This window comes from Protobothrops mucrosquamatus, unplaced genomic scaffold (assembly GCF_001527695.2).
Source record: "Protobothrops mucrosquamatus isolate PMUCROS unplaced genomic scaffold, P.Mucros_1.0 scaffold_19, whole genome shotgun sequence".
Classification (NCBI taxonomy): domain Eukaryota; kingdom Metazoa; phylum Chordata; class Lepidosauria; order Squamata; family Viperidae; genus Protobothrops; species Protobothrops mucrosquamatus.
In genome coordinates, this window is record NW_015386095.1 from 670,363 (window position 1) to 682,941 (window position 12,579).

The following is a 12,579-nucleotide window of genomic DNA, read 5'->3' on the forward strand; positions in this document are numbered from 1 at the left end:
ACCCAGATTCAGTTCCCTTCAAATACCTGAGAATTCTCTTCACACCCATCCAATGCAAGTGCGTTGGTGCGGCAGTAAAGCGATTTAAAATGCTTACTACACAAGCTATGTCTGGTCTGGACCACTATGACAGATATATAACAGGCTCCCTATTGCTGACTGATATATCTCCTGATCATAGGCTTCACTTTTGTCCTCGCCCAAAGTGTTGTGAAAATCTATGCTTATAGGTGTTGGAGCAGAATTACAATCCTTCATGTTGTATCTCTCCAACAGCTGTTCAATTTTCCTTCTTTGACTGAGAACATAGCCATCTTTCTCAGTTTTTTGTATCTCTACACCAAGATAGTTTTGTATTTCACCCAGACTTTTCAATTCAATTTTTTTCTCCAATTGATTAGCAAATTCCTTCACTTGTGCCAGATCCTTTGCAATGAAGCAACGATCGTCCACAAATGCTAATAATTGGCAATCCCCACCGTGGAACATTGCAGAATATATGCAACCATCAACCTTACAACTCTTGAACCCAAGACCCTTCAATGCCACATCTAAACAGATGTTCCAGTTTCTGGCTGACTGCTTCAGCCCATAAATGGCCTTGTTCAGTTTATACACAGTGCCAGGCTTTTTACTTTCATACCCTAGTGCTTGAACCATGTAAATTTCTTCCTCCAACTCTGCATTGAGGAATGCTGTGGTTATATCAAATTTTATGCCCATGTGCCGTTGCCAACGCTAGTGCCAACCTTATAGTTTCACTTTTTACCATTGGTGCAAATACCTCATAATAGTGCACATTTTTCTTCTGCGAAAACCCCTGTGCCACTAATCTTGCCTTATATTGGACTTCATTGTTGGGTAACTCTTTTTGTATACCCATTCACATCCTACAGCTTTGTAACCTTGTGCCAAAGTCATAGAAGTGAACACTTTATGTTCATCCATGGATTTCATTTCTTTGTCCATGGCCTATTTCCACTTCACTTGCTCCACTTTGGGTAGTGCCAATACTTCCTGATAGTTTCTTGGCTCATACCACACATTACACACCTTTACTTTCCTAGCAGAATACCTGTCAGGTGGAATCCCCTTCTTCCATTGCTCTGACCTGCATGGCATTGACTGCTCTTGACTGTCAACCCTTTCCTGCTTCACATCAGAGTCACCATCTTCTTCTGACTCTTTTTCTTATCATCAGCTTCTCCTCCCTGAATGCTGACACTGTCACTAAGTGAGTCACCGTCACTAAGTGGATCATTCCAGAATTTGCATCAATTCTGCCCCAATTCTGCTCTGTAAAGCTGGCAGATCTGGAGATTACTATCCTTCTGCTTCCATCGCTAAAGCGATAGCTCTTTGAGCCAGGCTCATAGCCCATAAATCTGAGCTTTCTAGCCTTTTGTTGCCCTTTTCTTCTGATTGCCTTTGGAATATACACCCATGCATTGCTTCCAAACACCTTTAAATGTGCCAGAGATGGCTTTCTCCCATATAGCACAGCATATGGAGTATCATTTGTAGAGAAACTCCACAGCCTATTGACCAAATAATTTGCAATCAACATGGCTTCGCACCAATACGACCTGCGCAGATCAGAATCCTCTAGCAGTGAGTCTTTCATGTCTGCAAGACTCCATTCTGTCTTTCAGCCACGCCATTCTCAGCTGCTGTGTATGAATTTGTGCGTCTATGTCATATTCCTAGCTGCCCCAACCACTGTTGAAAACTTGCTGACATGAATTCTGAACCCCTGTCAGTTTGCAGCTGGCATACCTGTTGCCTATATCTTCTTTCTGTGAAGCTCACCCATTGCTTAAACTTCTGCAGCACCTCTGTTTTGCTCTTTAGCAAATAACAGAAGCCAAATCTGCTGAAAGCATCTACAATGACCAGTGCATACCTGGCTCCTCCCAAGCTGGCTTGCACTGGGCCAACCAAATCTGCATGTACCAGCTCTAGAACCCTTGTTGCTTTTCTTGCTCACTGGGAATACCTTGGATTTCGATGATTTACATACTGCATAGTCTAAGTATGCCTTACACCCTCTGCAAACTCTCAACACTCTGAAGCTGGTATGGCCAAGCTTTCTGTGCAAGAGATGAATGCATGAATCATGTTGTGCCACATTACCAAATGTTTGGGCACATTGAACCTTTTGTGCCTGCAACACATAAAGATTATCCTGTTTTATGCCCTGTGCACATACTTTCCCATTTCTTTTTATGAGACATTTCCCATCCACAAATGTGATCTCAAACCCTTGTTTGTCAAGACTGGAGACACTCAGTAAATTATGCTCCATTTCAGGCACACATAATACATTATTAAATCTTTCCTCCAGGCATGGAATCAGCACACTACCTTTCCCCATGACTTTTGCCTTCTGGCCATTTGCTAAGGCCATTGCATCTCCTCCAGTTGAATCCAATCTGGAAAACAACTTAGAATTATTAACAATTGTTTGACTAGCCCCACTGTCTATTAACCATTTGTCTCTGCTATTATTACAATAGCTAACTTTTGCAACAGCAGCTTGTCCATTTGCTGTTGTTCTTCCTTGAAAACAATGTTTCTTTAAATGAGTTTCAGCCCCACAGATGAAGCATTTCTTTTTCTCCTGTTCTTTCCTCTTAGTAATTCTCTGCTGAGATGTAATCCATATCTGCAGACAGTTAGTCTACTGCTTTGCTCTCTCTGCTACTTGGACCCCCACCTCAGGAATTTCTCCTCATGGCTTGTTCTAAAATGGTGTTTATGTTCTTCAGAAATCGAACAGGCTTTAAGTGCTTCCATACTTAATTCCTGTTCTGGTCTGCATTCAAAAACAGCTGAAACGATGTCCCTCGTTTCATCAAGACTATTTAGTACCAATAGCACCTTCTGAGATTCAGGAATCTGCATTCCCCGCTGTTCTAATTCAACAAACAGTTTCTGCATGTGGAACAAATGCTCTTCTATGCTCTCATGTGGCAGCAGCCGGGCTCTGTACAATTGCCTCGATAATTGCACTGTATTGCATGCTGAAGCACTCACATGGACATTTCTCAACTTTGGCCAAATCTCTTTTGCAGTTTTTAAGTCAGCTACATTTAAGAATTGTTCATCTTCTACACAAGATGATGTAAGCCAGTGCCTTATCATGTCTCCGTTGATCTGCAGTTGCTAATTGCCCCTGGGGTGGATTAATCATAATATCACAGAGCTCCTTAGCCTTCAGAAAGCATTCCATTTTTGCAGCCCAAATAAGTTAATTCTTTTGTCCCAAACAAGGCAGAGAGCTCTCCTTTAAATCAGCCATTCTGCAAGCCTTCAGCTGAGGCTCTGCCTTTTTCTTTCTTATTTAACTCAGACAGTCCTTCAGCTTAATTACAGCTCTGTGTTGAGTCTCAGTCTTTTTCTTCAGTCTGAACTATGTGCAAGGGCTGGCTGGGATCTGGGCCCATAACCTGTTAGAGTTTACAGAGTTTCATTCAGTTCTCAGCAATGTGGTAGAGAACAACAACAACTAACTCAGGAAATCAGGACACAGGGAAGACTAAGACATGCCCAGACCTAGGTTGGATCATATGCCTCACACAGCCAATACTATGTCTTAATCAAAAACAGTTCTCATTGTCTGGTTCATTGCTATGGTTATTCCAGTTCATTATTGTGTCTAGCCTCCCGCCAGCATTTGACCTGCTTCAGTTTGCCTACCGACCAAATCGCTCTACGGAGGATGCTATTTCTTCCATTCTCCATCTGAGCTTGAAGCACTTAGAGGAAAGAAATACTCATGTGCGTTTGTTGTTTGTCGACTTCAGTTCGGCATTTAACAATCATTTCCCAGCATCTAGTAGACAGACTGGCCGTTTAGGCTTAAACACTCCTTTGTGCAACTGGATTCTTGATTTTCTTATCAACAGGCCCCAATATGTGCAAGTTGGAACAAATACCTCTAATACCATTTTCTTGAGCACAGGTTCTCCTCAGGGCTGCGTCTTAAGTCCACTGCTGTTCATCCTGTTGACCCATGACTGTTGTGTTAGGTTTGCCACCAATCATATTGTGAAGTTCGCAGATGATACAACAGTAGTGGGCCTTATTCAGGATGACAAGCTGGAAGCTTACCACAAGGAGGTTAAGGGGTTAGTGAACTGATGTAAGGAAAACAGCCTAGTTTTAAATACCGCAAAAAACAAAGAGATCATTATTGATTTCAGAAAAGGCAGGCACAGCAGCGCTTGCATTTTCTGCGTTGCATGAGAAAAGCACATCTTCCTTCCCCTGTCCTGACCACTTTCTACAGGGGGATGATCGAGAGCATCCTGTCATACAGCATCACAGTCTGGTTTGGAAGCATCATTGCTTCAGACAGGAAGGCAGTGCAGAGAGTGGTGAGAATGGCCGAGAAGATCATTGGCAATTCCCTCCCTCCCATCCAGGACATAGCACAGAAGTGTTGCTTGAGCAGGGTCCGTAAGATTAGTAAGATTATCTGGGACACTACACATCCTCTTCACAATCTGTTTTCCTTGTTACCTTCTGGGAGGAGGCTTCGTGGTATCCGTAGCAGAACATCCAGATTCAGCCATAGTTTCATTCCATACGGCATTAACCTTGTGAACTCTCAAGCTTCCTCCTTCCATTATATATTCAAGATGGACAGTATTTAATATTTATTTGTTATGTATATATAGGGGTGTGGGTCTATACATATGTTGTATATATTATGTTTAGGTGTGTGTCATGTATGTGTTTCACTTTGAGAGTGGGCAACTAAATTTCATTTTTGATATATGCCGTTGTGCCCACAGTAAAAAAAAATGACAATAAAGGTTATCTAAATTCTTACACACTGACAGTCCCCAACCTTTGGGGCAACAGGGACTCGTTACGTGGAAAGAGGTTTTTCTGCGGACCAGAGGGTGCGTGATTTTGTGTGCTGCCTGCTTCTCGCGGATGGGGCTTTGCTTGTTTGTGCGGACCGGTTGCTGGCATGCCCCGGACCGGTACTAGTCCATGGACCTGGGATTTGGAACCCCTGCTCTATACTTTATGGCAGAATGTCTGTCTCTGTCTGTCTGTCTTAACTATCTATCTATCTATCTATCTATCTATCTATCTATCTATCTATCTATCTATCTATCTATCTATCTATCTATCTATCTATCTATCCTATATGTTAGCAAAACCTTAATGCAGAGGTCCCCAACCCCCGGTCCATGGACCGGTACCAGGCCGCAACATGCCAGCAATCGGTCCACACAAACAAGCAAAGTCCCATCCGTGGGATGCAGGCAGCACACAAAACCATGCATTCTCCAGTCTGTGGAAAAATCTTTCTCCACGGAACCTGTCCCTGGTGCCCAAAAGATTGGGGACCTCTGCCTTAATGATTTCAATAACCAGGTACAAACAGTTCCGTTCAAAGGCTACCAAACCAGCTAATCTTTGGTTCTACTGCATTTTAAATAGTTACTAGATACCTAAATAACCGCCATGGCTTCTAATGAGCCATGGTGATGTTGTATCTTTTCTTAAGTTCCTTGTTAAAGCCAATTACCACCACTGTCACTCCAGATTGTTAAAGGACACACCTACAGGTTATTTTTATGATGGAACTTGTTTTAAAAGTGCTACATGTCCAGAATTTGAGAGGGGCAGTGTAAAAGTGGAAGAGTACTGAAGACTGTAATGCTAGGATTCTCTTTAAAGAAAGTTAGTCACAGCTGACAAAAGATGCAGACTCTTGAAAGCTAACTCCAAAGTGAAAATAGGAAAAGTTGCAAATAGTGACACCACAATTTGATTCTCACTCTTTGGCAGTTACCTGATAAACAGTTTATAAAGCAGGTTACTATTTTATATGTCCTTGTACCACACCAATTGCACTGAAATGTCACCTGTGTGGTGCATTTCTACCATGCCTCTAATCCTTCAGTTTCAACCCAGTTAATTTAATTCCATGCTTCTTGACAAGGTAAGCCAAAAATAGGTTTCTTGTGTATTCTTTCTTTTGTAAATTCATTATGAACCTCTTCTTTCCAGTCGAGTAAAAATGTTTATATTATAAATACCCATTGTAGCTATTCCCCAAAATGAAGTCGCATTTTTGAAGCTTTGGCATTGTGTCATTCAATGATTTTAAAATTAAATTCATATCCAATGATATGCACTTATTCAGAGATTATTTTATTTCTCATCTTATAGTTAGAAATGATTGCAATGGAAAATCCAGCGGATTTGAAAAAGCAGTTGTATGTAGAATTTGAAGGAGAACAAGGGGTTGATGAAGGAGGAGTTTCCAAAGAATTTTTTCAACTAGTTGTAGAAGAAATCTTCAACCCCGATATTGGTAAGTAAATAATTTTCATGGTTAGTATATGATCAATTGCATTCCTCACCATTTTTTCACTGCATGTTCTGTACTTAAGGATTAAAATATTGTGCCAAGATTGGGGATACCAGCCTCAAGTCCATCTCCTATAATGGAAATTTGCTGGATGAGGGCCACACTCACAGCCCAGCCTCATAGGTTTGCTGTTCTGGAGGAAAAAGTGAATGAATATCTCCTTGTAGGCTACATTGAGCTGATTTGGGGCAGGGAAATGAGATAAAAAATCTACCAAATAACTGTGAGCCAGTTGCATCATACGGAGGCCGTGCCCACCCCAGCTCCGACAATGCAAAAAAGTTGCGATACGTCCCGACATGTCACCTGACGCACCGAGTTTGACACCCATGAAATAAATAGAGCATTCACTCATGACATTGGGTGAAATCTGTGGACCTCAAATAAAAATGAAATTGATATAGTTTCATGCAATACCCAAATTATTGAAATATCTTTTAAGTTTTTATATGATTGTATGAGTTTGGGGCCATTAATTTGTTTAGATATTTAAATATTTATATTAATACAAGCACATACATGGTCACACACTGTGTGAAATCACACGGTCCTGATTACTACCTGAATTGATTGTTGATTCCTGCTGTGATTGAATGCTTTTCTTTGAATCTATTTAATGCAGAAGATGGCAGTTACTCATTTTCTTATCTCAGAAAAGTTTGCTTTCTATTCACTCAGTGATGACTGGGTTTTGTTCAAATTTAAAAAAAACAAACCTACATCAGTAGAGCAGTAGTAAAATTACATAGTATTCTTCTAAAAAAGATACATGCCATTTTTGCCTGTAAAAGAGACACAAAATGTCTCTTCAGCAGAAATACCTTACACATTCAAAGATAGTTACAGCTTAATGTTTATCTAAAATGTTAGAAAAAGTGTGCAAATTGTTTTTGACATACGATATTTAATAAGGAGTTTTATTTCATGTTCCCTTCCATTGTGCTTTGTAAATGGGTACAAAAGTTTGGAACATTTGTACTATATCATTTTTCTGAATCTATAGAATGTTTTAAAGATATACACAAAAGTCATTTCACTCTTGATAAAAGCCTGAACTCATTTTCTCTCAATGCTCAGTTTTTAAAGTTCTGCTCATTTAAAATGAATATTAGAAAACAATGGTGGCTTTATCATTTTGGGCTTTTATATAGTGCAAATGTAGCTATTCAATGTGCTGAGCAGTATATTGTGGATTAAAGTGACTAACACATAGAATTCAAAAGTAAAAAAATCATAATTAGAAAATGTCTTGTTATTGGACTCTTCTCATTAAATCTATAATCTTGTAACTTTTTTTATATAGGAATGTTCACTTACGATGAGTCTACAAAATTGTTTTGGTTTAACCCATCCTCTTTTGAAACTGAGGGACAGTTTACACTGATTGGGATTGTATTGGGCCTAGCTATTTACAATAATTGTATTCTGGATGTCCATTTTCCAATGGTTGTCTACAGGAAATTAATGGGCAAAAAAGGAACTTTCCGTGATCTGGCAGACTCTCATCCTGTAAGTCCTTTAAAGTTTTCCTACTGTTTGGAAGTCCGTGCTTCAGTGTTGTTATATTTTAAACTTGGTGATACTATAGTATATTCTGAATGTTTACCTTTGTATGGGTGTGTAGATCTCTTATTTTTAATTTAAAAACCTGTAAAATGAGGAACAATGTTGTCTCAGAATGCCATAGAGAAGTAATAATAATTTGCTGAAATTATATTTGGCACTGCATTTGTACAAGATGTCAATCATATATTAATGTGGATTTTAGGAATATTAGTATCAAATAAGATTTGTACACATCTAATAAATATACTCTAGAACTGTCTGCTAATCTTGAAGAAGATGACCGTGCACTGTTATTTGTCCAACACAGAATTCAATACTTACAGGTTTAATTTAGAAAAACACTGCAATGACCAGCAATGATGTAGCTATGAAATGTATAATGTGGCTTCTCCTCAAGGTGCCCTAGCTAACAAAGGTTCTTTGTTATTTCCTTTTAAATGACTATGTAATCTTAACATTGCACACTAGCTTGTTCCAGGTGATAGAGGCTAGCAGAGTATGAGATAACGAAGCCACATTTTGAGGAGGGAAGAGCTCCCAGATTCATTAGCTTCTGAAGCATAATTAGTTGTGATTAAGTTTTCAGCATGCTCCCATGAGGAAATGAGGAAAAACTGTGTATCTGATTAGGGGAATGGGTGATGAGTAATTTTGTGACTTTCAGCTAAATTTGCCATCTTTTTTCCAGCTATTGGAAGCAATATTTTCCCAGGATATGAAAAAATAGCTCATTAAAACAAGGCATCCTTTGGGGAAAGAAACATTTCCTTCTTCTGTCATCAAATTCTCAACTTCCAACAGTTACTTTTAATATTCTAATGACTGTTACAAGTAGATGCATGCATTTAGCTAGGTTCTTAATGTTCGTATACATTCTATGCATCAGCCTTCTTGTAGTGCTTTTTAAGGCTACATGAAATATATTTGCTGTTATAGGTTCTCTACCAGAGCTTAAGAGACTTGTTGCAGTATGAGGGAAGTGTGGAAGACGATATGATGATTACCTTCCAAATATCTCATACAGATCTCTTTGGTAATCCAATGATGCATGATTTAAAGGAAAATGGAGATAAAATCCCTATTACAAATGAAAACAGAAAGGTAATATAATATGGCTGCCACCAATTATACAGTGATTATCTAAGTAAGTGGTATTCTAAAACTGCAGAGATAGCATATTGAGCAAATACATTCTGCAACCTATTTGTGCCGATTTATTTTTTCAAGATCTCTGCTTATATGATTTGCATTGTTTTGAATACTATAATAACTCATGCCCCACAGTAGGGGGAAAAGGTATATAGGGCACTGAAGTCTGCTCCCATCCTTTTTTTAACCTCTCTTAAGTATTGCCATAAGCTTTCAACTAGAGCTCCATAAGAGCTAGAATTTTACTTCAGATAAATGAAGTCTGTGCCTGACCAGAAGCTGAATTTCTCTGATGTTTCTAACTGCATTTCTGATGCATCTTGGCATTCATGGAATGTACCGGTTTGGTTTCCTTTACAGGCATTGAGATTACAATTCTCAGAATTCCTAACCATTACCTAGAATGCACTAAGTTGAGGGAAGATAGTAATAGTTATATGGATTCTCTAAGCTTGGATTTTCATTTGCAGATATTTCATTACCTATTTAAGTCCATCTTTAGTCCTGAAGATATTATTGGGGGGAGGGGTAACAAAACATCTGCCAATGAAAAACTAAGCCCAGAGAATCCTAGCAATCCAAATCTTCAGCCCTGAGCTACATATATTCTCTACCATCAGAAGAATGGTATATAAGGAAAAGAACCATGAATGCAGCCTTTGCTTTGATGTAAAATAAGGATTTCTTGGTTTTTTTAAGCTAATGTTTTTTAATTTAAATGTAAAATAAGAAAATGACAAATAACATAAAAGCAAGTCAGGAAAGCACATCAGTAACTTTGATTATTAGTTACCATTAAGTTCAGTTAATTGACAGTCATAACGTAAGTTAAAGAAGCTATTTTGAATAAAATATATATCTTGTGTTAGATAGGGACTCCTTTGTTAAAGGAATCGAAAGCCACTGTTCACTAGTAACTTCAATAGACCTGGAAATATTTTCAGCTTTGTAGAAGTGAATGGTAAAGAAAGAAAACATGAAATACTTGTTTATGAAATAATTTGAAGTTTGTAGGAACAGTAAAACCTTACAGATTTGTAAGTCTTAGGGCTGCTAAACAAGAGAAAGTTCATATCTTGTTTATGAGAGGATGGTGGGAAGAGCATAGTTCTCTTTATTTGAGACAAAGCCTCAAACCTGACTTAGTAAAGAAGCTTGATGTTGTCTGCTTTTTATTAAACAGGAATTTGTTAATCTGTATTCTGACTACATTCTGAACAAATCAGTGGAAAAACAATTTAAGGCATTTCGAAGAGGATTCCACATGGTAACCAATGAATCTCCCCTAAAATATTTATTTAGACCTGAGGAGATTGAATTGCTTATTTGCGGAAGTAGGGTAAGGCATTTTAATTGAATGGGAAAAAAATATTGGTTTTGCTGTTTGTGCTAAATTGTATAATGGTAATACAGTATATTCTGTTTACAGAATCTAGACTTCCAAGCCCTGGAAGAAACCACAGAATACGATGGTGGCTATACCAGAGATTCTCTTATAATTAGGTATGGGGATTAAGCTTTTCTGTGTATAGCTATAGAAAATGGAATTTATATCTCCAAACAAGAATATCCAAATATGATTCAAGTCTCATAATTATGAAAGAAAGGGGGAAACTTGAAAACTTTCAATCTTTAGCTAGACTCTCAAACAAGAAATATCAAGTGATGTGCATGGTTGCTAAAATAAAAGTAGTAAAAATTGGAGTGATCTTCATTTCCTGTTTTTCAAACTACCAGATCCTATAAAGCATCAGTTAACTCTGTATGCATATATTGGAGTCACTATCAGTCTCTTTGCGCCTCAAAGTTTATTATTGTGGGTATTGTGTATAACCTCTATTTCATAACTGCCTTGAGTGGTTGATAAAGTTAGTTGTGTCGGCATAGAGTCCACTTGGACTTTTCCAAAAAAAGAGGACAAGACCAAGTTGTCTCACCATTACTCACCATCTTCTACCAGCTAGCAGTGTATGTTTACCAATAAGTCAACACTCTTGGACTGTATAGGGGAGACATTAGACATCTCTTCTCTAACCAGTGAGTAAAGCTTTCTTACTCTCAACTGTGTAACTTGAGAGGTGCTTTATTGCATTGGTGAAAGCAAGCTATTTGCTTCCCTCAAAAGAGAGTAATAAGAAAGTCACCACTATTAAAGATGGAATCTGGTCATCGTAAGATCCATGTCAATGCATGAGATACTCTGCCTATGCAGGCATCCTAATTGACCTGTTGTAGTTCCATACATAGGGGAATTTCAGTTTTGACACTCACTTGCAAATAATTTTGAAATACCCCATCAGTTATTCCTAAAAAGAAAATAAAGCTAAGCAGAGCTTTCTGTAACCAGTTGTCCTTCTTTATAAGGTATCTTAGAGATTATGTCTTTAACAAGACAGAAAGTTATATTTTATATTATAATCTTGTATTGGCTATTTCTGAAGCAAACATCAAAAAGCAGGGTTTTATCCAGATTATCTCTAAGCAGTCATATGCATTATTTGCACTGCATACAGTTTTTCTTTTTCTGTTTAATTTTCACTTCTACAGGGAATTTTGGGAAATAGTCCATTCATTTACAGATGAGCAAAAAAGACTCTTCCTCCAGTTTACAACAGGGACAGACAGAGCACCAGTAGGAGGACTTGGAAAACTAAAGATGATTATAGCCAAAAATGGCCCTGACACTGAACGGTAAAGTCTTTAAAATTCAGAAATGGGTAGAAAATTTAGTTAAGCAAAAGGTTTTCAACTTCATCCCAAATGAGGGTTACATAAACTCACCCAAAATAGTATTTGAATAATCTAATTCTTTAAAAAGTGAAAAATAAAACATGGATAAAATATCAGTATTTCTTATGCTAAGCTAATAGAACTGTTTATATTTCAAGACAATTCTGAGACTCAGTTCTTTTCTTTCTCCAGGTTACCTACATCTCATACCTGCTTTAATGTCCTCTTGCTTCCGGAGTACTTCAGCAAAGAGAAACTTAAGGAGAGATTATTGAAGGCCATTACATATGCCAAAGGATTTGGCATGCTGTAATGAATTAAATAAAAGGGATAAAACGGTTGGTGGCAATGGTGTCCCTGTCCAAAAATCAATAAGAGAAAACCTACAAAAGGCCGTAAGCTATAGCAAGCAAAGCTACCGTAGTCACCTGTATTTGGGCCTCCCTTCTTCACTTGGGGACTTTGGGCTGGAACAGCAGATTTCAGCTGCTTCTATGAACAAATTATTTTCTTTTAGTGTGAAAGTGTTACATATTCTTTCACTTATATGTACAGAGAGGTTTTCCTGAATATTTATTTTAAAGGGTTAAATCACTTTTGCTTGTGTTTTATTACTGCTTGAAGTTGAGCCTTTTTGAGTATTTACAAGAAAACAAAACTGTACTCTCCCAAGGAAAATATTGCCATCATTTGTAGATTGTGTAACCTTTAAGTATGTGCTACATTTTTGTCCCAGT

General features: G+C 38.1%; 1 protein-coding gene across 1 annotated transcript in view; it reads left to right on the forward strand.

Moving 5' to 3' along the window:
* UBE3A (ubiquitin protein ligase E3A) overlaps positions 1–12,210 on the forward strand; it is a 65,185-nt gene extending 52,975 nt beyond the window's left edge. Inside the window, exons 8-14 of the mRNA XM_015830387.1 lie at positions 6,196–6,340; positions 7,701–7,906; positions 8,900–9,064; positions 10,296–10,451; positions 10,542–10,615; positions 11,660–11,803; positions 12,035–12,210. Of these exons, the coding sequence (XP_015685873.1) occupies positions 6,196–6,340; positions 7,701–7,906; positions 8,900–9,064; positions 10,296–10,451; positions 10,542–10,615; positions 11,660–11,803; positions 12,035–12,155 (1,011 nt within the window). The 3' untranslated portion in view covers positions 12,156–12,210. The remainder of the gene's footprint in view (positions 1–6,195; positions 6,341–7,700; positions 7,907–8,899; positions 9,065–10,295; positions 10,452–10,541; positions 10,616–11,659; positions 11,804–12,034) is intronic.
* Positions 12,211–12,579: the final 369 nt, after the last annotated feature.